Here is a 22,340-nt window from a genome sequence, read left to right as displayed (position 1 = left end):
AGCCAGAAGCCTCGCTGAGGCGGATGGGAGATTTCCAGAGAGTGAAGAAAGCAGCATTTGGCCCCCGATCTCCGTCTGAACTTCCCACGGCACATTCCCCTCCGTTCCCTGCACTTTTCAGCGGAGCCGGACGTGGCGGGGAAGGGGGCTGGCCAGGGAATTGACTCCCAGACCTCGTTTTGCGCCCTCCTGAATTTTCACCAGTCTGAGAGTGTCTCAGCCCAGTTGGACCCTGTGACCCGACCCAAGTCACTGACCCCCCTCCCCAGTGGCCGGCCGTTGCACAGCCCCACTGCTCACGAGGTGGGGGGAGGGGGAGGGGGCTGCAGAAATGAATCTTCCACCGTCTCCTAAGTTGACTAGGAACAGGCCCTTAATAGAAGCCAGGGGAAGAGTTGTTTTAAAAGGTATTCATGTCTTCCTTATCCAAAAGTGAAATGAGGAACCCAGCGCTCTGTGAGACATCCAGACTGTTCTGTGAACACGAGTGGAAGTAATTCACATCACCAAGGGAAGGAATTTGAGTCTCTTATAAGGATAAAAACAACGAGGAGTCCTGTGGTACCTTAAAGACAAATTTATTTGGGCATAAGCTTTAGTGGGCTGGAGCGTCTGACGAAGAGGGCTCCAGCCCACGAAAGCTTATGCCCAAATAAATTGGTTTGTCTTTAAGATGCCACAAGACTCCTCCTTGTTTTTGCTGAAACAGACTAACACGGCTACCCCTCTGAAACTTATAAGGGTAAACATGGAAATAGGGGTGACAATTTCCTGCTTAAATCTCTCTTTCTCTCTCCATGCCTAGACTGCACTCCAAGAGACAATCAGTCTGTGCAGATACCAGCCAAACTTCGGCCCCCCAGATAACTTTCCCCTCCAACACCAGGCAAAATGAGACTTTGGCTGCATTTGCTTTTCATTGCAGTGGCTTGGAAAGGTAATTTCTCTCAGTCGTTGTATTGTAGAGACAGGAGAATATTGTACCCGTCGCCATTCATACTGATAAAAGAAAAGGAGTACTTGTGGCACCTTAGAGACTAACCAATTTATTTGAGCATAAGCTTTCGTGAGCTACAGCTCACTTCATGGGATGCATTCAGTGGAAAATACAGTGGGGAGATTTATATACATAGAAAACATGAACCAATGGGTGTTACTATGCACACTGTAACGAGAGTGATCACTTAAGGTGAGGTATTACCAGCAGGAGAGAGGGAAAAAAACTTTTGTAGTGATCATCAAGGTGGGCTATTTCCAGCAGTTGACAAGAACGTCTGAGGAACAGTGGGGGGAAGTTCTTGTCAACTGCTGGAAATGGCCCACCTTGATTGTCTCTACAAAAGGTTTTTTTCCCGCTCTCCTGCTGGTAATACCTCACCTTAAGTGATCACTCTCGTTACAGTGTGTATGGTAACACCCATTGTTTCATATTCTCTGTGTATATAAATCTCCCCACTATATTTTCCACTGAATGCATCCAATGAAGTGAGCTGTAGCTCACGAAAGCTTATGCTCAAATAAATTGGTTAGTCTCTAAGGTGCCACAAGTCCTCCTTTTCTTTTTGCGAATACAGACTAACATGGCTGCTACTCTGAAACCTGTCATTCATACTGATGTGATTCTTAACGTGGTTTATTCCCAGGGGCCCTGTCCCAGGGGTTGGTGGAATCCGGAGGGGATGTGGAAAAGCCCGGAGACTCTCTCCGCCTCTCCTACAGCGCCTCCTGCTTCACCACCCGCAGCTACGGGATGCACTGGGCCCGTCAGGGGCTCCCGGGAAGGGGCTGGAGTGGCTCTCCCTCATGTCCCCGAGTGTGGAACTATATTCTACTCCCACTCTGTCAACGGGCGGTTCGTAACCTCCAGCGGTAATTCCGACAACCTGCTGTATTTGCAAATGAACAGCCCGAGACCCGAGGACACCGCCCGGTATCACTGTGCCAGAGACACGGTGACAGGAGACGTATTAGTGTTCATACAGAAACTCAGCCCTGCAGAATCCGCTTCTCCCCTGAGCCGCGTGGAGCCAGCAGATTCACAAAGCATATAGCTGCGGGGACAGGCGTGGGGATGGGTTTTGTGTCACCCATCGCGGCACAAAGCCCCTACGGGCCTGTGTGGCAGAGAGCACTCCGCTCCTGTACGAACCCCCACTCAGCTACTCCCGGAAATGTGAGCCGAGCCTGGGACTTTCAAAGGAGCCTCCTGGGTGTCGTTACCCACCTCACAACCGAAGCTCACAATCCAACATCTCAGGTTAGTGAAAGGGCAGAACTACGCAGCCCGCACTACATTTCCACAATTTCATACTGTCTGGTTAAGGGGAACACCGCTGGTCACAACTATAGGAATCAGCCCAGGGCTGGCACCGAGTCCTTAGTAATGATAAGTGAAGAAGGCAAGAAAGAAAGTTAGTTATACCAGAGGGAGAGTATATGCCTGTTTACTGAATGGTACTGAATGGGTTACAGATTAGATAGATAGATAGATAGATAGATCACGCAACTGCTTTCATTTAGTGGGGATATATTTTCAAATTAAATGGTGCAAAAGATAGTTTCTCTATCCACGTTGGACTCTCTAATCCACCTGCCATTAGATTTTTACAACTCTAGACTGTGTCACACACCTCCTAGATTGCCTTTTATATTCTCCCCACCCCCTGGCCCATGCAAATGAGCTCCCCGGGGCCCTGTTCATAGCCCAGCCGCTGGCCGCTCACCCCGCACAGAGCCAGCGCTGGGTTTCAGCTTCCCATCCCGCCTGGGGAACGAGCCGCCAGCCGCAGACATGACCCCCAGCCTGGCCATCGCCTTCCTCCTGCTGCTCCCAGCGGGTAAGGGCGGGATCTGCGCTGCTGCTGGGCGCCCTGTAGGGCATGTTCCCTAATAGCTGCGCTTCCCCGGGAATCACCGCAATATTTCCCCTTTATTTCCTATTCTCCAGGTGTCTATTCCCAGGTCAGCCTGGTGGAGTCCGGTGGGGGAATCAAGAAGCCCGGGGAGACCCTCAGACTGACCTGCACCGTGTCCGGATTCTCTCTCACTAGCTACGCGGTGCACTGGGCCCGCCAGCCAGCGGGGAAGGGGCTGGAATGGGTCGGAGCCATGTGGACTGGTGGAGACACTGCTTACAGCGATGCTCTCAAAAGTCGCCTCACCATCACCAGAGACTCCTCCAAAAGCCAAGTGTTCCTGCAGCTGACCGGCCTGCAGCCCACAGACACCTCGGTGTATTACTGTGCCAGAGACACACAGTGAGGGGAAACCGATCAGAGCCCGCACTAAAACTGACCGTGCGGAGAGCCAGCCCGCCTGTGAGAGCCGCCGGGAGCGGCAGCTGCCAGCCCCGCGCTCTCTCTGCTTGGTTGCTTGTTCGCTTCCTCCAGGCTCCCTAGCAAGTTCCCATCACTAGAGATTTAAATCGCACACCACCCAAAGGCAAAGAGAGAATGAGAGAACTCCCAAGGCTGGCAGTGAAATCAGGAGTCACATCTCCTGCTCTACCGTTTCATCTGCCGTTCCGCAGAGAATTGAAGGGGGGAATCTCCACTGACACTCTCGCTGCAACAAGTAGACAGTTCTTCCCGACCACATCTGAGAATAGAAATCAAGAGCCTTTTCATCTCCCGCTGGCTGTAGAATCTAGGCCCAGAGTTGCACAGGTCTCAGACCCAGTCGCTCTGTTGCGTGGATCACAACGTGTGTGTCATGAGCAGAACAGCACACTTATTCAGAGCTACGAGCTAACACGGCATGGTGGCTCTATGGCGGCAAGGCGGGGAGCAGGTTGCATCTCTTCCCCCTCAGCCTGTTCCTTGATAATTTAGTGTGGGTGAAATTCACCCCTCTGGGGCTGGCCCAAAACAAGGGGCTATGCACCTGCAGAGCTCAACTTTCTCAGCCCTTGTTCTGTCGTTTGTACAGACACCAACTTTCTCTGAAAGTGGATACTATTTTCATAAGCGTTTTATGTGTATTAAATGTTGTGTGCCCAACATAGAGTTCCTGCAGGGGTTTTCTCATGAGAAATTACGACACACCCAGACTCTGAAAGCCCATCTCCTTTGAAGGCCCCTCACACTCAACAATTAAAAATTGAGGCAATTAAAACAATTAGTCATTTTTTTTTTATAATCTTGGCCCATGGGCACACTAAGCAAATTCATATTTCAATGATAAAGGCCAAAAAGTTCTCTGCTAAGGATAAAGACAACAAGGAGTCTGGTAACACCTTAAAGACTAACAGATTTATTTGGGCATAAGCTTTCATGGGTAAAAAACCCACTTCTTCAGCAAAAGCTTATGCCCAAATAAATCTATTGGCCTGGTCTACACTACGAGTTTATGTCGAATTTAGCAACATTAAATTAAATTAACCCTGCACCCGTCCACACAACAAAGCCATTTTTGTCAACATAAAGGGCTCTTAAAATCGATTTCTGTACTCCTCCCCAACGAGGGGATTAGCGCTGAAATTGACATCACCATTTCAAATTAGGGTTGGTGTGGACGCAATTCGACGGTATTGGCCTCCAGGAGCTCTCCCACAGTGCACCATTGTGACCGCTCTGGACGGCACTCTCAACTCAGATGCACTGGCCAGGTGTACAGAAAAAGCCCGTGGGAACTTTTGAATCTCATTTCCTGTTTGGCCAGGCGAGCTCATCAGCACAGGTGACCATGCAGAGCTCATCAGCACAGGTGACCATGCAGAGCTCATCAGCACAGGTGATCACGCAGTCCCAGAATAGAAAAAGAGCTCCAGCATGGACCGAACGGGAGGTACTGGGTCTGATTGCTGTATGGGGAGATGAATCCATGCTATAAGAACTCTGTTCCAAAAGACTAAATGTCAAAACATTTCAAAAAATCTCCAAGGCCATGATGGACAGAGGCTACAGCAGGGATGCAACACAGTGCCAGGTGAAACTTAGGGAGCTCAGACAAGCGTTCCAGAAAACCAAAGAATCAAACGGATGCTCTGGGACAGAGCCCCAGACATGCCTCCTCAACGCTGAGCTGCATGCAATTCTGCAGGGGGCCACCACCACTAATCCACCCCTATCCGTGGACTCTGATGATGGGATACTCTCCACCATGACTGAGGATTTTGGGGATGGGGAAGATGAGGAGGAGGAGGACGAGCTTGAGCAGAGCACACAGAACACCTTTCTCCCTGACAGCCAGGATCTTTTTATCACCTGGAATGAAAAACCCTCCCAACCCAACGAAGCCAGAGAAGGGACCTCTGGTGAGTGTACCTTTTTAAATATAATGCATGTTTTAAAAGCAAACTTTTTTAATGATTAAGTAGCCCTGAGGACTTGGGATGCATTCGTGGCCAGTACAGCTACTGGAAAAGTCTGTCAACATGTCTGGGGATGGAGCGGAAATCCTCCAGGGACATCGCCATGAAGCTCTCCTGGAGGTCCTCTGAAAGCCTTTGCAGAAGGTTTCTGGGGAGAGCAGCCTTATTCTGTTCTCCATGGTAGGACACTTTACCACGCCATGCTAGTAGCAAGTAATCTGGTATCACTGCATGACAAAGCCTGGCAGCGTATGGTCCCGGTGTTTGCCGGCATTCAAGCAACATCCGTTCTTTATCTCTCTGTGTTATCCTCAGGAGAGTGATATCATTCATGGTAACCTGGTTGAAATAGGGGAATTTTATTAAGGGGACATTCAGAGGTGCCCGTTCCTACTGGGCTGTTTGCCTATGGCTGAAAAGAAATCCTCCCCACAGTTAGCCACGCGGGGGGGAGGGGCATTGGCGCTGAGCTGTTCGCGTTTGGCTAGCAGGGATCTTCCCTGATACCAGCCATGCGGTGGTGGGAGGGGTAAAGCGATCAACCCAGAGAATTGGGTGGGGGAGGTAGTTTGGTTTCTGCTGCTGCACGTTAACAGGAAAACCGCAGCACTAAATGGCCAACTCAATGGGCTTTGCTTGGTATGGGAAAGGAGGGCGCTGCTGTTATGAAGGTTGCAGAAGCCAAAAGACTATGGCTTACCATTGCTGCCTCCAAGCCGAAATCTGTTGCCCGGCCCTGCGTGTGTGATCTCTAACACCAAAGCCGCAGGCACTCAATATAAGATGCAAAATGCGACCAGGTACCAAAATCACATGTGCTGTGTAATGTGAATAGTGTTGTTCACCGTGAAAGAGTAGAGCCATTGTTCTGTAAAATGTATCTTTTTAAATACTTCATTCCCTTTTTTCCCCCCAGCAGCTGCAAATGTTTCAAGCCTCCCTCTGTCGTCCCAAAGTCTCTCTCAGATAAGGCGGTGAAAAAAACGCACGCGTGATGACCTGTTCTCTGAGCTCATGCAGTCATCCGGCACTGACAGAGCTCAGCAGAATGTGTGGAGGGACACAGTAGCACAGTACAGGAAAGCGGCCAATGAATGTGAGGACAGGAGGGATGATCAAGATGAGAGGTGGTGGCAGGAAGATCAGAGGAGGCAGGATGCAACGCTGGGGCTACTGTGGGATCAAATGGACATGCTCCGGCATCTGGTGGAGGTTCAGGAACGGCATCAGGATCAAAGACTGCTGCTGCAGCCCCTGCTTAACCACTCTCCCTCCTCCCCAAGTTCCATGGCCTCCTCACCCAGACGCCCAAGAAAGCCGGGCTGAGGGGGAGCCTCCGGGCACCCAACCATTCCACCCCAATGGACAGCCCAAACAACAGAAGGCTGTCATTCAACAAGTTTTGAAGTGGCCGTTTCCTTCCCTCCTACCCTCCTCCCACACCCCACCCAGGCTACCTTGTGAGTAATCTCCCTATTTTTATAATCAATTAATAAAGAATACATGGTTTTTAAATGATAGTGACTTTATTTCCTTTGCAAGCAAGCTGTGATCGAAGAGGGGAGGGCAGGTGGCTTACAGCGAATTAGAGTCAACCAAAGGGGCAGGTTTTCATCAAGGAGTGATGATGCGCAGTGCTTCCTGCTGTGCTCTTCGAATCGCCTTGGTGTCTGGTTGCATGTATTCAGCAGCCAGATGATTTGCCTCAACCTCCCACCCCGCCATAAAGATCTCCCCCTTACTCTCACAGAGACTGTGGAGCGCACAGCAAGCAGCAATAACAATGGGAATATTGGTTTCGCTGACGACTGATGGAGTCAGTAAACTGCACCAGCGACCCTTTAAACGTCCAAATGCACACGCTACCACCATTCTACACTTGCTCAGCCGATAGTTGAACAGCTCCTGACTACTGTCCAGGCTGCCTGTGTACGGCTTCATGAGCCAGGGCATTAAGGGGTAGGCTGGGTCCCCAAGAATAACTATAGGCATTTCAACATCCCCAACAGTTATTTTCTGGTCTGGGAAGTAAATCCCTTCCTGCAGCCATTTAAACAGACCAGAGTTCCTGAAAACGCAAGTGTCATTAATCTTTCCCGGCCATCCCACACTGATGTTGGTGAAACGTCCCTTGTGATCCACCAGTGCTTGCAGCACCATTGTAAAGTACCCCTGGCGGTTTATGTACTGGCTGCCTTGGTGATCCGGTCCCAAGATAGGGATATGCGTTCCGTCTATAGCTCCACCACAGTTAGGGAATCCCATTGCAGCAAAGCCATCTCGTATGACCTGCACATTTCCCAGAGTCACTACCTTTGATAGCAGCAGCTCAATGATTGCCTTGGCTACTTGCATCACAGCAACCCCCACAGTAGATTTGCCCTCTCCAAATTGATTCCCGACTGACCGGTAGCTGTCTGGCATTGCAAGCTTCCACAGGGCTATTGCCACTTGCTTCTCAACTGTGAGGACTGCGTTCGTCTTGGTATTCTGGCACTTCAGGGCCAGGGACAGCAAGTCACAAAGTTCCATGAAAGTGCCCTTATGCATGCAAATGTTTTGGACGCACTGGGAATGATCCCGGACCTGCAACACTATGCGGTCCCACTAATCTGTGCTTTTTTCCCGGGCCCAGAATCGGCTTTCCACGGCATGAGCCTGCCCCATTAACACCATGATCTCCAAATTGCCAGGGACCATGGTTTTAGAGAAATCTGTGTTCATGTCCTCATCACTGTGCTTCTGTTGCTTCCTCACCTGGTTTTTCAGGTGCTGGTTCTGCATAAACTGCACGATAATGCATGAGGTGTTTACAATGGTCATAACTGCTGCGGTGAGCTGAACGGGCTCCATGCTTGCCATGCAATGGTGCCTGCTCAGGCAATCCAGGGAAAAGGGTGCAAAATGATTGTCTGCCGTTGCTTTCACAGAGGGGGGGCTGACTGATGACATTTACCCATAACCACCCGTGACAAATTTTTGGCCCCATCAGGCATTGGGAGCTCAGCCCAGAATTCCAATGGGCAGCAGGGACCATGGGAACTGTGGGATAGCTGCCCACAGTGCACCGCTCCCAATGTCGACGCTTGCCACGGTACTGCCACCGAATTAACGTGCTTAGTGTGGGTGCATGCACTTGACTTTATACAATCTGTTCCCAAAAATCAACTTCTGTGAAATCGGAGTAATTTCATAGTGTAGACAAAGCCTTATTAGTTTTTAAGGTGCCAGAGGATTCCTCATTGTTTTTGTGGATACAGACTAACATGGCTACCCCTCTGATACTTTTCTTTTTGCCTCTGACACTTGTCACTCTGCTGAGGATGTTATCTTAACAATTTACCATCTCGCTGATCAGTTTAACAGGTAGTGTGTTATGGACAAAGTCACTCAGCCAGAGCCAGATCTCTGGATAAATCACTCTCCTATTTGAGCTCTGGGTTGGGGATTTCAAATCAAGCAGAGGATGAATTTATCAGCCCCTTACAAAAAGCCAGTGTATGCAAACGCGGTGACTCAGCTCCCTGCGTAAAACCCTGCCATTCCCCAGACCCTGCAACACGAGCACTGAAAAGCCACAGCCCTGAGCCGCAGTGGTCATCTCCCCAGAACACCCGACACGGGCAGAGACACGAGACGTTGGCGTCTCTCTCTGGCAGAGCTCAGAGGTGATTTACTCCCCAGCAAGAGCGGGGCATCCCCAGGTTTCTTCTCCAGCAGAATCGTCTGATGCCTGACGTGTCCTTATTTGCAGGTGTCCCGTCACAGGTGCAGCTGGTGGAGTCTGGAGGGGGTGTGAAGAAGCCCGGAGCCTCTCTCCGCCTCTCCCGCAAAGCCTGCGGGTTCCCTTCACGGATTAGTTCATGGAGTGGGTCTGTCAGGCTCTCGGGAAGGGCTGGAGTGGGTCGCCCGTATCAGCAGCGGCAGTGGGACTAGCACTTGGGAGGCTGATGCAGCCAAAGGGCGATTCACCATCTCCAGGGACAATCCCAGCAACCTGCTGCGTCTGCAGCTGACCGGCCTGAAGCCCGAGGACACCGCCCGCTATCGCTGTGCCAGACACGCCCCCTGCACAGTGAGGGGAAGCCGGTCTGAGCTCAGGCAAAAACCTCCTGTGGCGGTTACCAGAGAAAGTCCCGGCTGGTTTGATGCTGCCAATCCGCGCGCAGGGAGCTCACAGGAGAAAGCAATTTCCTCCGTTTGAAATGGGGGAAAGGAACCCGGCTGTACAGTCAGATCTAGATCCACGGGAGGCGGAGACACCGGGAACCGGGTGTCCCGCACTGGGCGCGGTGGGGATTCACTCGGTCCCAGATATTCTATTGCAGACACTGATATGGGTTCAAAGGAATTATTATCTGTCCAAGAGAACTCCAGATATTCCCTTGTTCGCCTCTCAGTTCCCGTGTGAGGATAGAAAGCAGCATAGGTGAAAACACAAACCCTGGCATCTGTAAAGGGAACCGAATCCCTATTCGTCAATGCGAGAGAGCTGTGTGGACATGTTTAAGATGTTACACATGTATTCCACTCCCTGCCCTGTACATTGTCTCACTCCGATTAACCTCATCAATGAACTGGGCTCCAAACAGCCTGAGAGCCTAGTACCATGGCGCATTGTGGATTCAATTATCCATCCTTACCGTCTGAGCACCACTCGGTAAAACCGGCTATTTAACATTCCCTTGCCAAATATCTATTTCCCCATACACCCCCCTCCCCCACCCCACCTATCCATCCATCCACAGTCACCCTTCCTATCTAATCTAATCTATCTATCTATCCCGGCTCGCGGTGTTTAGCCAGAGGAACCTCTCTCTTATATGAAGGGGTCTCTATGCAAATCAAGAGCTAATCACCATGTTTAAATCCTGCCACGTCTCTGGCCCTGCAGCTCCTCCCAGAAGAAGGCGCAGGTTTTTCCACACTCTCACTTTCTCTCTTCCCCTCGGAATTTCTTACACAAAACCCAGGAAGATGAGAGTTTGGCTGAACTTAATTCTCCCTCTGTCAATTCTCCCAGGTAACTATTAAAGTCAAAGTGTACGCCCCTCGGGGTTCCTGAGCGTGATAGAATCGGGGGTCTAAAGAAATCTCTATTTTCAGCGGACAGGCTGCGGGTCCTGCTGGTGGAGTCCGGAGGGGTTGGAAAATGCCTGGAGCCTTCGGGTTCACCGTCAGCAGTTATCTCATGGATTGGATGGATCCGTCTGGCCCCTGGGAAGGGGCTGGAGAGAACAATGGGGTTTGCATCACACCCAGTGGATGGAGCGAATTCCACATGGGGACAAATCCTCAGCCAGTGTAAAGTCACACAGCCGCTTTCACTAGGTTCGAGTTACTCTCGATTTACACCCGTGAGGATCTGGCCCTTTAAGCAAAAGGGGATGTTTAGCGCATTAACGCCACAGACGGTGATTTTTAGTACATTATAACCGGTGTGGGGCCCCTCACCTTGGCGTCTCAGCCCTTCAAAAGCGCTTATTGCCTTTATCCCCACAAGGCCGCCGTGAGGCCGGGGAACTATCACAGCCCCTGGTTCAAAGAGGAGGGACGGACGCCGGGACATGCAAATGGGCAATGCAGAGTCCGGGTGGGGCTGTGGGGCAGAGATCACCCTGCGTCTGACTAAGCCCCACTGACAGAGCCTGGGAATATGGGCACAGCTGCGACTTTCCAAAGGGACTGAGGGATTCTTTTCACCCCACTGACATCTGTAAATCAAAGCCCTGAGTCTCAGCTGGTACCAATGGGTGCTGCTGAGACACCCCGACCCACAATAAATGTCTGAAATTTCATAATTTCACCATGGAGATAAAAGACCCCGCCCCTCAGCCCTTGATGACATCACTCAGCCCAGCTCTGGTCCTCAGGCTAATGGGGATAGTCACGTTGTGACGCAGCAGGGAGGGGGGGAGTGTTGACCTGGGAATGTGGCAGGGGAGTTTCAATGGGAGACCTGAGAGCCTGTCACCTGAGCAAGGAGGGGGAGGGGGACGTAACACCTCTGACCAGGAATGTGATCAGAGGCTGCAGAAGGGAGCCTGGTGGGGGGTAGGGGGGGTTAGTTGCAGTTTGGTGCTGGGTGGAGGAATGCAGGGAACCCCAGGGCTGGGGTCTAAGCTCCCTGCTCCCCCAGAAGGACTTGACTGAGAGGTCCTGGGGGTACCCACAAGCTCTGTTTTAGACTGTGTTCCTATTGTCCAATAAACCTTCCGTTTTACTGGCTGGCTGAGAGTCTCAGTGAATCCCAGGAAGAGGGGTGCAGGCCCCGGACTCCCCCACACTCCATGACACACATGACCAAGGGCTCTAAGATCGGGGTCACTGCAATTGCAGACAGAGGCTGAGGCAGGGGGAGAAAAAGACCCTGGGCTGGAGAGAGACCAGAACGGGGCTTCTACTGAATAACATAGAGCCCAGTGCTCCCTTCATCCTTCCGTGAAAGTCCCATCCTAGATTAGGCAACCCCTGAATTTTAACTGCCAGGATTTCCATTGTTATAAACAAGCGTGCCTCAGTTTCCTCTTGGACCCAGAGAGTCTCACATGCACCGCCCCCGTTCTCCTGCCAAATATTTTTCTCTCCAACACTCTGATCCCAAGGCCATGAAGAACAAGGGGTGTCCTGCACTGAACCACCCGAAACATGCTCTGTCAGGCCATAAGATGGTGTTGAGGGGTGAGAGATCACTTTAGTCCTCCCCGGGATAACAGTATCATCAGGATCCGGCCGCCCAGGGGCTGCACAGCACAGAGGAAGGGACCGTCTGCACCGATAGTTAATCACTCAAAATAGTAAGGGTAAGAGTGTGTGTCTCTTATAAGGAGCGGGGCATGCAAATGCGGGAGTTAGTTTCCTGTTTAAATGTGTCCCTCTCCCTGCCCAGGCTGCAGCCGGAGACACAATCCGCAGCCCCCTGGATCTGTGCAGTGACCAGCCAGTCCCCTGAGAACTTTCCCCTCCAGCACCCGGGAAAATGCGATTTTTGCTCCTTTTATTTTTCGCTGCAGCAGCTTTGGAAGGTATTTTCCTCCTCTGAATAACTGACAAAGTTAGAATAGTTTCTTACCTCTGCTTTTATGTCGATATTAGCAACCTCTCTTTATTCCTAGGTGTCCGGTCCCAGACGCTGGTGGAGTCCGGAGGGGGTGTGAAGAAGCCCGGAGACTCTCTCCGCCTCTCCTGCAAAGCCTCCGGCTTCACCTTCAGCAGCTACTACATGGGCTGGGTCCGACAGGCTCCCGGGAAGGGGCTGGAGTGGGTGGCTGAGATTAGAGCCGATGCATCCAATCAATGGTATTCCCCAGCTGTTCAAGGGCGATTCACCATCTCCAGGGATAACGCCAAGAGTGAGCTGTATCTGCAGCTGACCGGCCTGAAGCCCGAGGACACCGCCCGCTATTACTGTGCGAGACACAGTGAGAGTAAAACGGTCGATGCTGATACCAAAACCAGAGCTGCGGCACTTCCCGCGCCGGCCGCATGGGGGCAGCAACGACACAAGCCAAACTCTCCTGTCTGGGCCGCGGGCGGGGGAAGGGCCGTCAGGACTGAAACCTCCGACATCGCGGGTTAACTCTTTCGTGTCCTGACTCCGTCCCCGCTCCCGGTGCATTGCGGAGCGCTGCTCGCCTCACGCAAACGGCTCTTCTCGCGGGAGTGAACGGGGGATCTCCAGCGAGCCAAGCAACGAGCCATTGGCCCCTTCTCCATCCGGCTAAACCTGCCGGGGACTGTTTCCCTCTGGTCCCCGCACAGCTCCCTGGAGCCGGGCACTGCTGGGAAGGGGGCGCAGTCCCAACTCTCTCCCAGCGCCAGCGGGTCCCAGCCCCATGGGACCCCGTGAACCGGACCCTTCCCCCCCCAGCCCGCTGCTCAGGGGCCGGCGCTGCAGAGCTGAGATTCGCCCTGACTTATGACTATTTATATTTATTTGTTTCCTTTATAACAAACAAACAAACAAACAAACGAAAAAGAACCAGCTGCGGACACCGCCACCTGTCACTGCGCCAGAGACACAGTGACCAGAGCACAGCAGGGCCGGTACCAAAAGGGGAAGTGGCTTCTCAGCAGTGCAGAGATGCTGGGTACCGTGGCATTGGTAGGATAGCAGCTCCCCGGCTCAATGTCTACAGATACACTAGCCCATGTATGCCCATGGCAATGGACCACCTAAGAGAACCACCAGACTTTCTGTTCCCCTCTCACCTAGACAAAGACACCCCCTCTCTGACCCCTCTTTTATACACTGATAGAAACAACTTAGGTATTGCCCCTCTAACATTGTTAGTCACCACCCTTTACCTTGTAGAGGTTGCTTCTATCAAAACATCTCAGTCCATCACCCTGTCATACTGACCGGATCTTTAAGAGGGGTCAGTGTGTTCTTGTCAGGGCCAGGTGCTTGGGGCGGCATTCAGAATGGGGCGGCAGTCCGTGTCCTGCAGCGGCAATTCTGCGGCGACTGCTTGGGACAGCAAAATTGGTAGAGCCGCCCCTGGTTCTTGTATCCTCTTCAGGACCTGTGTTTACACCATAACCTTGTATCAGGGTGTTCTGGAACTACCCTTAAGGAATGTGTTGACGTGAAAACTTAGTGCCGAGGAATGCTTCTGTTTTTGCAGCACCAGCCCTGTCTTTGCCCAGATCATGGATTGGATAGCTAGCCTGCAAGCTGGCATCTGCTTTGTAATGGGGCTGACTTTTGCTTATAGTTTGACTCTTGCTATTTTCACCTTAGATTCGCAGGGCCTGACTTTAGTTCAGGGCTTAGGCCGTACACCGAGCCCTTATACCAGGTCTTATCTCGCAGGTGCTCTCTTTGTACTACACCCTGCTTCACAGATGGGGAAACTGAGGTACAGGGAGGCGATGGGACTTGTCCACTGTCACCCAGAACGCAAGTGGCAAAGGCAGTAACAGAACCAAGGTAATCTGTCCCAGTCCAGTGCCCTACAGACCCCACTGCTTCGCCTCAGTAGCATGATTGTCTTCATCGTCATCAGTCACGTGGCCATCATGGTGGAGGTCAAAGTAGATGATCCTAATAGATATTTCTGGCAGTAATTACAATATTAATGAATTGTATCCCTCACAGTGCCTCACCCACCAGGCACCTCATATACATACAAGGGTTAATGATGTAGCACCTTACCAGGGGACTCATTGTCTTTGACTATGTATCTGTGCAGCGTCTAGCACAATGGGGTTGTGAAGTTGCTTTTTGCTTATAGGAGATACCAGCAATGCCCCTCTGCCATGTACACTGGCCAAACCGGACTGTCTCTACGTAAAAGAATAAATGGACACAAATCAGACAGCAAGAATTATAACATTCAAAAACCAGTCGGAGAACACTTCAATCTCTCTGGTCACGTGATTACAGACCTAAAAGTGGCAATTCTTCAACAAAAAAACTTCAAAAACAGACTCCAACGAGAGACTGCTGAATTGGAATTAATTTGCAAACTGGAAACAATTAACTTATGCTTGAATAAAGACTGGGAGTGGATGTGTCATTACGCAAAGTAAAACTATTTCCCCTTGTTTATTTCCCCCCCACCCCCCCGCTCTTGTCAACTGCTGGAAATGGTCCACCTTGATTATCACTACAAAAGGTTCCCTCCTCTCCCCCACCCCAGCTCTCCTGCTGGAAATAGCTCACCTTTCCTGGTCACTCTGTATGGTAACACCCATTGTTTCATGTTCTCTGTGTATATAAAATCTCCCCACTGTATTTTCCACTGAATGCATCCAATGAAGTGAGCTGTAGCTCACGAAAGCTTATGCTCTAATAAATTTGTTAGTCTCTAAGGTGCCACACGTCCTCCTCGTTCTTTTTGCTGGTACAGACTAACACTGCTACCAGTCTGAAACCTATCATTAATAATGTGTATCTCTTTATAGCATGGAATAGCAGAACAGCATAAGAGTGCCCATATCCAACTATTTGTCCATTATAATAGGGTTCCTAACTGCCTTGGACTCATGAAATGTCAGCCAAAATCACAAGAGAAGGGTATGATTGCTCTTCTCCAAATATTCCTTCATTCCTAAGAAGGCGCTGTCCTGCACTCATATTTGGCTGAGAATTTCAAAGAACATAGTGTTAAAAGACGAAATCCTATTTATGTTAATTGAGCCTGGGCGTCCAGATCTCTCGGGCGGTTTAGAAAATTTCACACACACTTTGCTGAGCTGAATTCACTGTATCAGGGGGATACTCATCCCAGGGAGAGATCTACATGTGTAGACAGAGCTCACACCCTGTCATCTCTTATATTAATGCTGGGAAACTCGCATGCAAATCCCTGCCCAGGAAGGTTCCTGCTTAAATCCAAACCCCCGATTGGAGCAGCCTCGGTCTCCTCCCCTAGACACAGAGCTGCCCGGTCCTGGCTGCCGGGGACAGTTTGCACCTTCACTTAAGATGAACCTGCTACTGATTTTCCGGTTCATGCTGGAGGCCCTTTTAGGTACGTGTCTATGCGGGGGCAGAAGGGGTTCCTTGCTGCAGTGCCTGCAGAAGAGGACATGTTCCAAGGAACCAAAGGGAATGAGGTGCCCCCATCCCTATGCAATTCAGTGGCAATTGCGTGACTCACCCCCTGAGGAGCGGTCTCAGGCTGTTTAATTTTCACATGTTCCCCACTCCCAGGGGATAGGAGCCTGGCTCACTGATTCATTTCTGGATTTCCTTCCCAGGTGTCCTCTCCCAAGTGCAGCTGCGAGAAACGGCCCGGGAGTTGCTGCCCAAATTCCTATTGGTCAGTGTCACAGAGCTGTGGAGGGAGGGGGAGGGTAGGCTTAAAATATTATACATGTATTCGACTCCTTGCCCTTTACATTGCCACATTTCTATTAGCCTCCTTACTAAACTGGTCTATAGCCAGTATACCTGATTTTCCATGGCCTTTACCCAGGTACAGTCATTTACAAGTTACAATAGATGGGGAATATATTAGTGAAACTGTTCCCACTGAGTTCTTGGAGGGATATGGACATCTTAATTAGGATAAATTCTCCTCTTAAAAACATTACAAGGAACTGAACTATGTTCAAAATACAGAGGCACACAAACTATGTGTATTCCCTCCAGGTGGTAAAATATATGTCTGCCTCCTCTAAAAGAAAAAGTCTGAAAGCCATGAGGAACGAATATATTAAATATATCCAGGACCTCCTGTAAAATGTAAAACCCTCCATGTGCCTATGATTTTTCATTACACCTGTTATGCTAGGAGATATAAAAGGGAATAGAGTGACAGGACAGTCAATCCTTATTGACTCCAACAGATTTACTCCTCTCTGACATAGGGTGTTAACGACAGGATAAATAGACTGTTTTCTGAGATTGTAGATGAATACAAAATAACGAGAAAATAATATTCCTCTTTTTTAACCTTGGCCCTAATGATATCATGTGACAAGGAGTTCCACAGGTAAATTGTGTGGAAAAGGATTCCCTTGTAGCCATTTTCCATTAGACAAAAATAATAATTTCATGCCAACATTCTCAATAAAGACACTTGCATTTAGATATAATGTTCAAGATCATGGGCCAGATTTTCAAAGATATGGAGGTGCTCAAAGACGAAGATAGACTCCCAGTGGTATTTTGAAAAGCTCCTGAGTTAGCCACCTAACTCCCATGGAGGTGTTCTGTTATACGCCCCCCCACACACACACAAACACACAATCCATGCAGAGTCCTTCAAATCTGACATTTATTTTCTCCTTCTGTTGTAAAATGAGGACAAGTCCCAGAAGGAGCACCCTCTTTTAACCTGAAATTTCCTTGCCAGAAAATGGTGAAGGATGCTGGCTCAGGTCTCTCGATCACTCAGTTATCAGTTCCTTTAGATTTCTAAACCAACCTGCAATAATAATCTACATCATCCCCCACATGAGCCATTAACCGGTTATTATTAGCTAAGCATCTTATATATGAGGACTACAGGGAGAACTCAGAAAGAGGAATGGCACGATTCGGTGAAACACACCACATATCCTGGAAACAGCAATCAGCTTGAGGTATAGGACTGCCAAGTTATTTTTGTTTGTTTGTTGTTTTTGTTTTGTTTTGTTTTTACCATTAAATAATCGAATAAAACAAGTCTTTACTGAAAGAAAGAAAGAAAGAAAGAAAGAAAGAAAGAAAGAAAGAAAGAAAGAAAGAAAGAAAGAAAGAAAGAAATTATGCCCCAACCTTGTCTGGAAAAATCTCTTGTAGAGTAAGTGTCGTGTGTTTAATCAGTAGGGGGCACTGTCGCTACAAAGAAATGGACTAAGTAAAGAGCCACCGGGATAGTAAAGAGATCAATGTTCCCTCAAAAGGGTTTGGGGAGCCAGACCATTGGCATGGACAAGACTGAATTGTTTGGGTCCTCGTGTCTCTCCTGCGTTTTCCTGAATTTCTTCACCCTTCACTTAGATCCTCCTCCACATTTGTCTAGAGCAAGTTACAAATGACAGCAAGTTACATGGTGCACATTCCTTACAGATGTGCTCAGGGGCAAACACCACGGACATTGCTCTTCCTAGCAGTGGTTGTAGCTGCTTTTCATCAGATCTAAAAGCTCTTCTTATGGAGAGGTAAGTATCATTAGCCCCTTTTTCATAGATGGGGAAAATGAGGTACAGGGAGGAGAAGGGACCTGCCCACTGTCACCCAGCAGACTAGGGCAAAGCCAGGAACCGAATCCAAGTCTCCAGAGTCCCGGTCTAATGCTCCATCCTAACAGAGCGGACTGCTTCGCCTCTGTAGCATCATCAGCATCACCATGGCTCCTGCTCTGCTGAAGGTCAGACTAGATGGTCCTAATAGACCTTTCTGGTAATAACAACAACAATAAACTGTGTTTCCCCCCACCCCCCTTGACTCACCCAGGACTCCAGGCATCTCATATTCATATCAGGGTTAAAGATGTAAGACCTTAGCAGGGGACTGACTCACTTTGACTATGTATCTGTGCAGCGCCTAGCACATGGGGGCTGTGAACTTGCTTTCGGTTCTAGGACATACCTCGATAATAATGTGTGTCATCCACATGAGCCATTAACTGATGGCTATTAGGCAGGTGCCACATTTATGAGGACGACAGAGAGAACTAATTTCCTCTTGCTTTGCATGAGAGGGCGGGGTATGCAAATGATTATATTGCTTCCTCTTAAGAATAGAATATCTCCGTTCTTTATTTCAGCGGTCCCTGCAAAAGTCAAATCTGTGTCATTCCCTCTGAGTCTTCGTGCCTGTTCCTAGCTGATTTCCAGGAGGGAAGATGAAAACTTTGCTTCTCTCTCTCCTTCTCTTTGCTATTGCAGCATGTAAGTACCGAGGGGGGAGCAGTCTCCTGTCTCTACCGATCCCGCTGCTGGTCATCTCTCTGACTGAGATTTCCCCGTGCTCTTTGCAGGTGTCCGTTCCCAGGTTAAACTGCTGCAGACAGGAGCAGCCCAGCTGAAGCCCTCACAGACCCTGAGACTCACCTGCTCAGTCTCTGGATTCTCTCTCACGTCTAGCGGGTATGGAGTGAGCTGGGTTCGACAGCCCCCGGGGAAAGGCCTGGAGTGGTTATCCATTGTGTACTGGGATGATGACAAGGGCTACCACGAATCCCTCAAAAACCGATTGACCATCTCCAGGGACACCTCTAAAAGCGAGGTGTATTTGGAAATGAGAGGCACGGAAGCCGGAGAGAGCGGCACCTATTACTGCGCCAGGAGAGACACAGTGACCCAGAGCAGAGCAGGGACTGGTACAAAAAGGGGAAGCGGATTCTGAGCTTTGCAGTGAGGCCAGATTAACTCAGAGCAAGGAGGTTCCCCCAGCTAAACTCCCTGTAAATGAAAAGAAAATGCAGAGTAGGAGAAAACAGCTGCTTATTTTTTTTCCTCTCAACTTGATACTGCAGAAAGAGGAATCGCGAGAATCAGTGACACACACTGAAAAAAGCAATCCGTTTAATTCAACATATATGACTTCCAGGCGTTTCACCATTAAATATGTGAATACATCCAGCCGTTACCGAATGGCAAAGAGAGGAGAGAGAGAGAGGTCTATCCATAAATATGTATCATAGATAGATAGATAGATAGATAGATAGATAGATAGATAGATAGATACTGAAATCATGTTTTAGTTGTTTTATAAAATGCTTAGTACAGTTTTGGATGTTGTATCTGTAGGAAGAAAACAGCAAGAAAAATGACAAAGAAGAGAAGGAAAAGGGCCAAGGATGTTAAGGGGGCCCAGAATATTGACGAAAACAATTACAAGAAAGACATTTATTCTCACTGTGACAGTGAAAGAAAATTGGTAGACTGAAACCAGAAACTAGAAGAGTAATTTAAACTCAAATATACCAAAATAAAAATAAAATCTTAATCTCCGGACTTGAGCCGGTGTGAATTTTTCACAAAAGGGATGATGACTGTAAGGCTAGTAGGGTGATAAACTAATAGGTAGCGGGTCTGATTCATAAACTATCTGTCAGAAGGCGAGAGGGGATATCCACCTATTCTAGTAAAGTAAGTGTGTTGTGAAGGCAGCATATGTAGCTCTTCCAGGTTGGGACCAGATCCGAAGCCCGTTCAACTCAATGGAAAGCTTAGCTTCTCCCCACCAGGCTGAAAATCTGGCCTCGATGACTAAACTCTTTAGAGCACGGGATTGGAGAAGGATCTAAGGGCGCCTATATCCAACCGAATGTCCCCTGGAGATGGTCCCTAACTCCCTTGGGCGCTATAGGAAATTCCTCCCCCAGGAGATAAGACTCATTTACGGTTTCCCTTTCCAGGCGTCCTCTCCCAAGTGCAGCTGAAGGAAACGGGCCCGGGAGCTGTGAAGCCCGGGGAGTCCCTGAAACTCACCTGCACCAACTCTGGAGACTCGGTTTCTAGCACCAGCGCCACCTGGGACTGGGTCCGGCAGCCTGTGGGGAAAGGGCTGGAGTTTATGGGGAGCATCTGCTACAGACCTAGCAGGTGGTACATAGACTACGCCTAGTCTCTGCAGAGCCGAATGAGCATCGCACAGGGCACCGCCAAGAACCAGGTCTCCCTGCAGCTCCGCTGGCTGACAGCTGCGGACACCGCCTGCGCCAGAAGCAACGCTCAGGGACACACAAGCAGGCAGCTGTACAAAAACGGGAAGCGGGTTTTTCAATCGCGCAGCCGGATGTTGAGTACCCCGGGGAGACTCCAGGCGTGATTCTGCTTCGCCTTTACCCAGGCGCTGTCATTGTCAAGCTGCAATGGAAGGCGAAGATATGAACTGAGGAGGCCATTCACACTGCGTTCCTCTAGGGACATGGGCATCTTCACAGGAGAACATTCTTCTGGAGGGGGGGAGGATACGGACTGTAACTGCTTTCAAAATACAGTAGCAAACAAGCAAGGTGTGTTCCCTCCTTCTGCTGAGATAGATGTCAAATTCCTGTACCATAGAAAGTGACAAATCAGTGGAATAAACATATTGATTAAAAACATCTTGGCGACCTGAAGTATTGATAAAGTCCTCTGTGTGAGTTTGATTTTTCATTACATGCATTATGATGTGAAAAAGGGAAAAAGAAAAGAGAAGGAATGGAGACTCCTCCACCTTGACTGCAACAGAGTTACCACTGATTTACTCTACAATTTTATGAATGAGATAGAAAATAGGTCATTTCTCCTCTTATTCACCTTTGGTGTAACACGACCCAAAGATAAAAGTATCGTTCATGGCCTCGTGATCTCCTGTGGCAATGACACAAATAAGTTGTGCGAAATTCTGTGGGAAATTATTCCCTTGAAAGAGGAGAAAAATGTTTGAGACAAACACTTGCAGTGAAGATGCTGGCCTTGCCTCTACAAATAGTTTTCAGCTTCATGCTCTGTTCTCTGGTATTCTACTCTCTGATAGTGCAATCATGAAACCAATTCTTGTATCCCTTCTCCTGCTGGCCACCCCACTGCGTGAGTATTGCGTGGGACAGATCTGCACACCACCAGGTGGTGAATGGGTTGTGGGATTAATTCACAGGGCTCTGTCTTTTCCACAGGGGTCCTGTCACAAGTGCGGCTGGTGGAGTGAGGACCCGGGACTGTAAAACCCTCAGAGACTCTCAGCCTCACCTGCTCCATCTCAGGGGCCTCCTCGGCCACCCTGGGCGGTAATTGTTGCTGGTGGCTCTGGACCGGCAGAGTCCCGGGAAAGGGCTGGAATGGATGAGGCGTATAGCGCAAGAGGGAGGCACAAACTGTGCTGCTTCCCTCCAGAGTCGCATCAGCATCAACCTTCCAAGAGCCAGTTCTCCCTGCAGCTCCGCTCGCTGGCAGCTGCGGACACCGCCAGCTAGTGCTGCTCCAGAGACACACAGCAACACGGAGCAACGCAGGGGAAGCGGATTCTGAGCAGCCCAGGGAGACCAGTTTAACTCGCTTGTCTACCACAACAATGAATCCACCCCTGCACTAGCCTGCTGCCGTCTAACTGTTGGGGTGTATCCTCATGACTGGGATTAGGAGCTTGTCAGAGCTCTCTCAGCTACTCCGGTTTCAAAGGGGACTAGACCAAAGAGTTCTAAGGAGCTATGAAAGCACGTCCCAAGGGTGCCGTGCGTTTAGGAGGCAGTGTTGCTATGCACCAACAACAAAGAGGTGGTCTATGGAATGCAGACACCTGAGAGTGTATATAGATCAATGTTCTCTCAACATGTCTTTGGGAACCAGACCATTGAAATGGAAGGGGATAATTTTTCTGGATGCCAGAAGATGAGGAAGCTTTAAAAAACAAACAAAACAACAACAACAACAATGCATGTTACATGTTACCAGCAAGAACAAATGGATTTACACTGGCCATTGCCAAGTTTAGGCTTTACATTTGAGGAAGGTTTCTAACCATCAGAGGAGTGAAGTTCTGCAACAACCTTCCAAGGGGAGAAGTGGGGGCAAAAAACCTAACTGGCTTCAAGACTGAGTTTGATAATTTTGTGGAGGGGATAATATGGTGAGTTTGCCTACAATGCCATGTGTTCAATCT

The 22,340-nt window shown here is 49.5% G+C and overlaps 2 protein-coding genes, 1 long non-coding RNA gene and 2 gene segments (V, D, J or C); 4 read left to right on the top strand and 1 right to left on the bottom strand.

The window, feature by feature from the left end:
• The window catches only part of LOC102940154 (immunoglobulin epsilon heavy chain-like), a 1,331,510-nt gene that overhangs the window by 488,391 nt on the left and 820,779 nt on the right, over positions 1-22,340 (top strand). The gene's annotated exons all lie outside the window — the stretch shown is intronic.
• The window catches only part of LOC119568011, a 937,337-nt gene that overhangs the window by 476,315 nt on the left and 438,682 nt on the right, over positions 1-22,340 (top strand).
• LOC102948108 overlaps positions 1-22,340 on the top strand; it is an 883,083-nt gene that overhangs the window by 447,569 nt on the left and 413,174 nt on the right. The window lies entirely within an intron of this gene.
• LOC122462699 overlaps positions 1-22,340 on the bottom strand; it is a 480,831-nt gene that overhangs the window by 94,395 nt on the left and 364,096 nt on the right. The gene's annotated exons all lie outside the window — the stretch shown is intronic.
• Positions 18,517-19,523, top strand: LOC122462692. The segment is given in 2 exon segments: positions 18,517-18,640; positions 18,730-19,523. Coding segments are annotated over 2 exon segments (437 nt in total).

This window comes from Chelonia mydas, chromosome 13 (assembly GCF_015237465.2).
Source record: "Chelonia mydas isolate rCheMyd1 chromosome 13, rCheMyd1.pri.v2, whole genome shotgun sequence".
NCBI classification, from domain to species: Eukaryota; Metazoa; Chordata; order Testudines; family Cheloniidae; genus Chelonia; species Chelonia mydas.
This window is presented reverse-complemented; position numbering and strand designations above follow the sequence as displayed.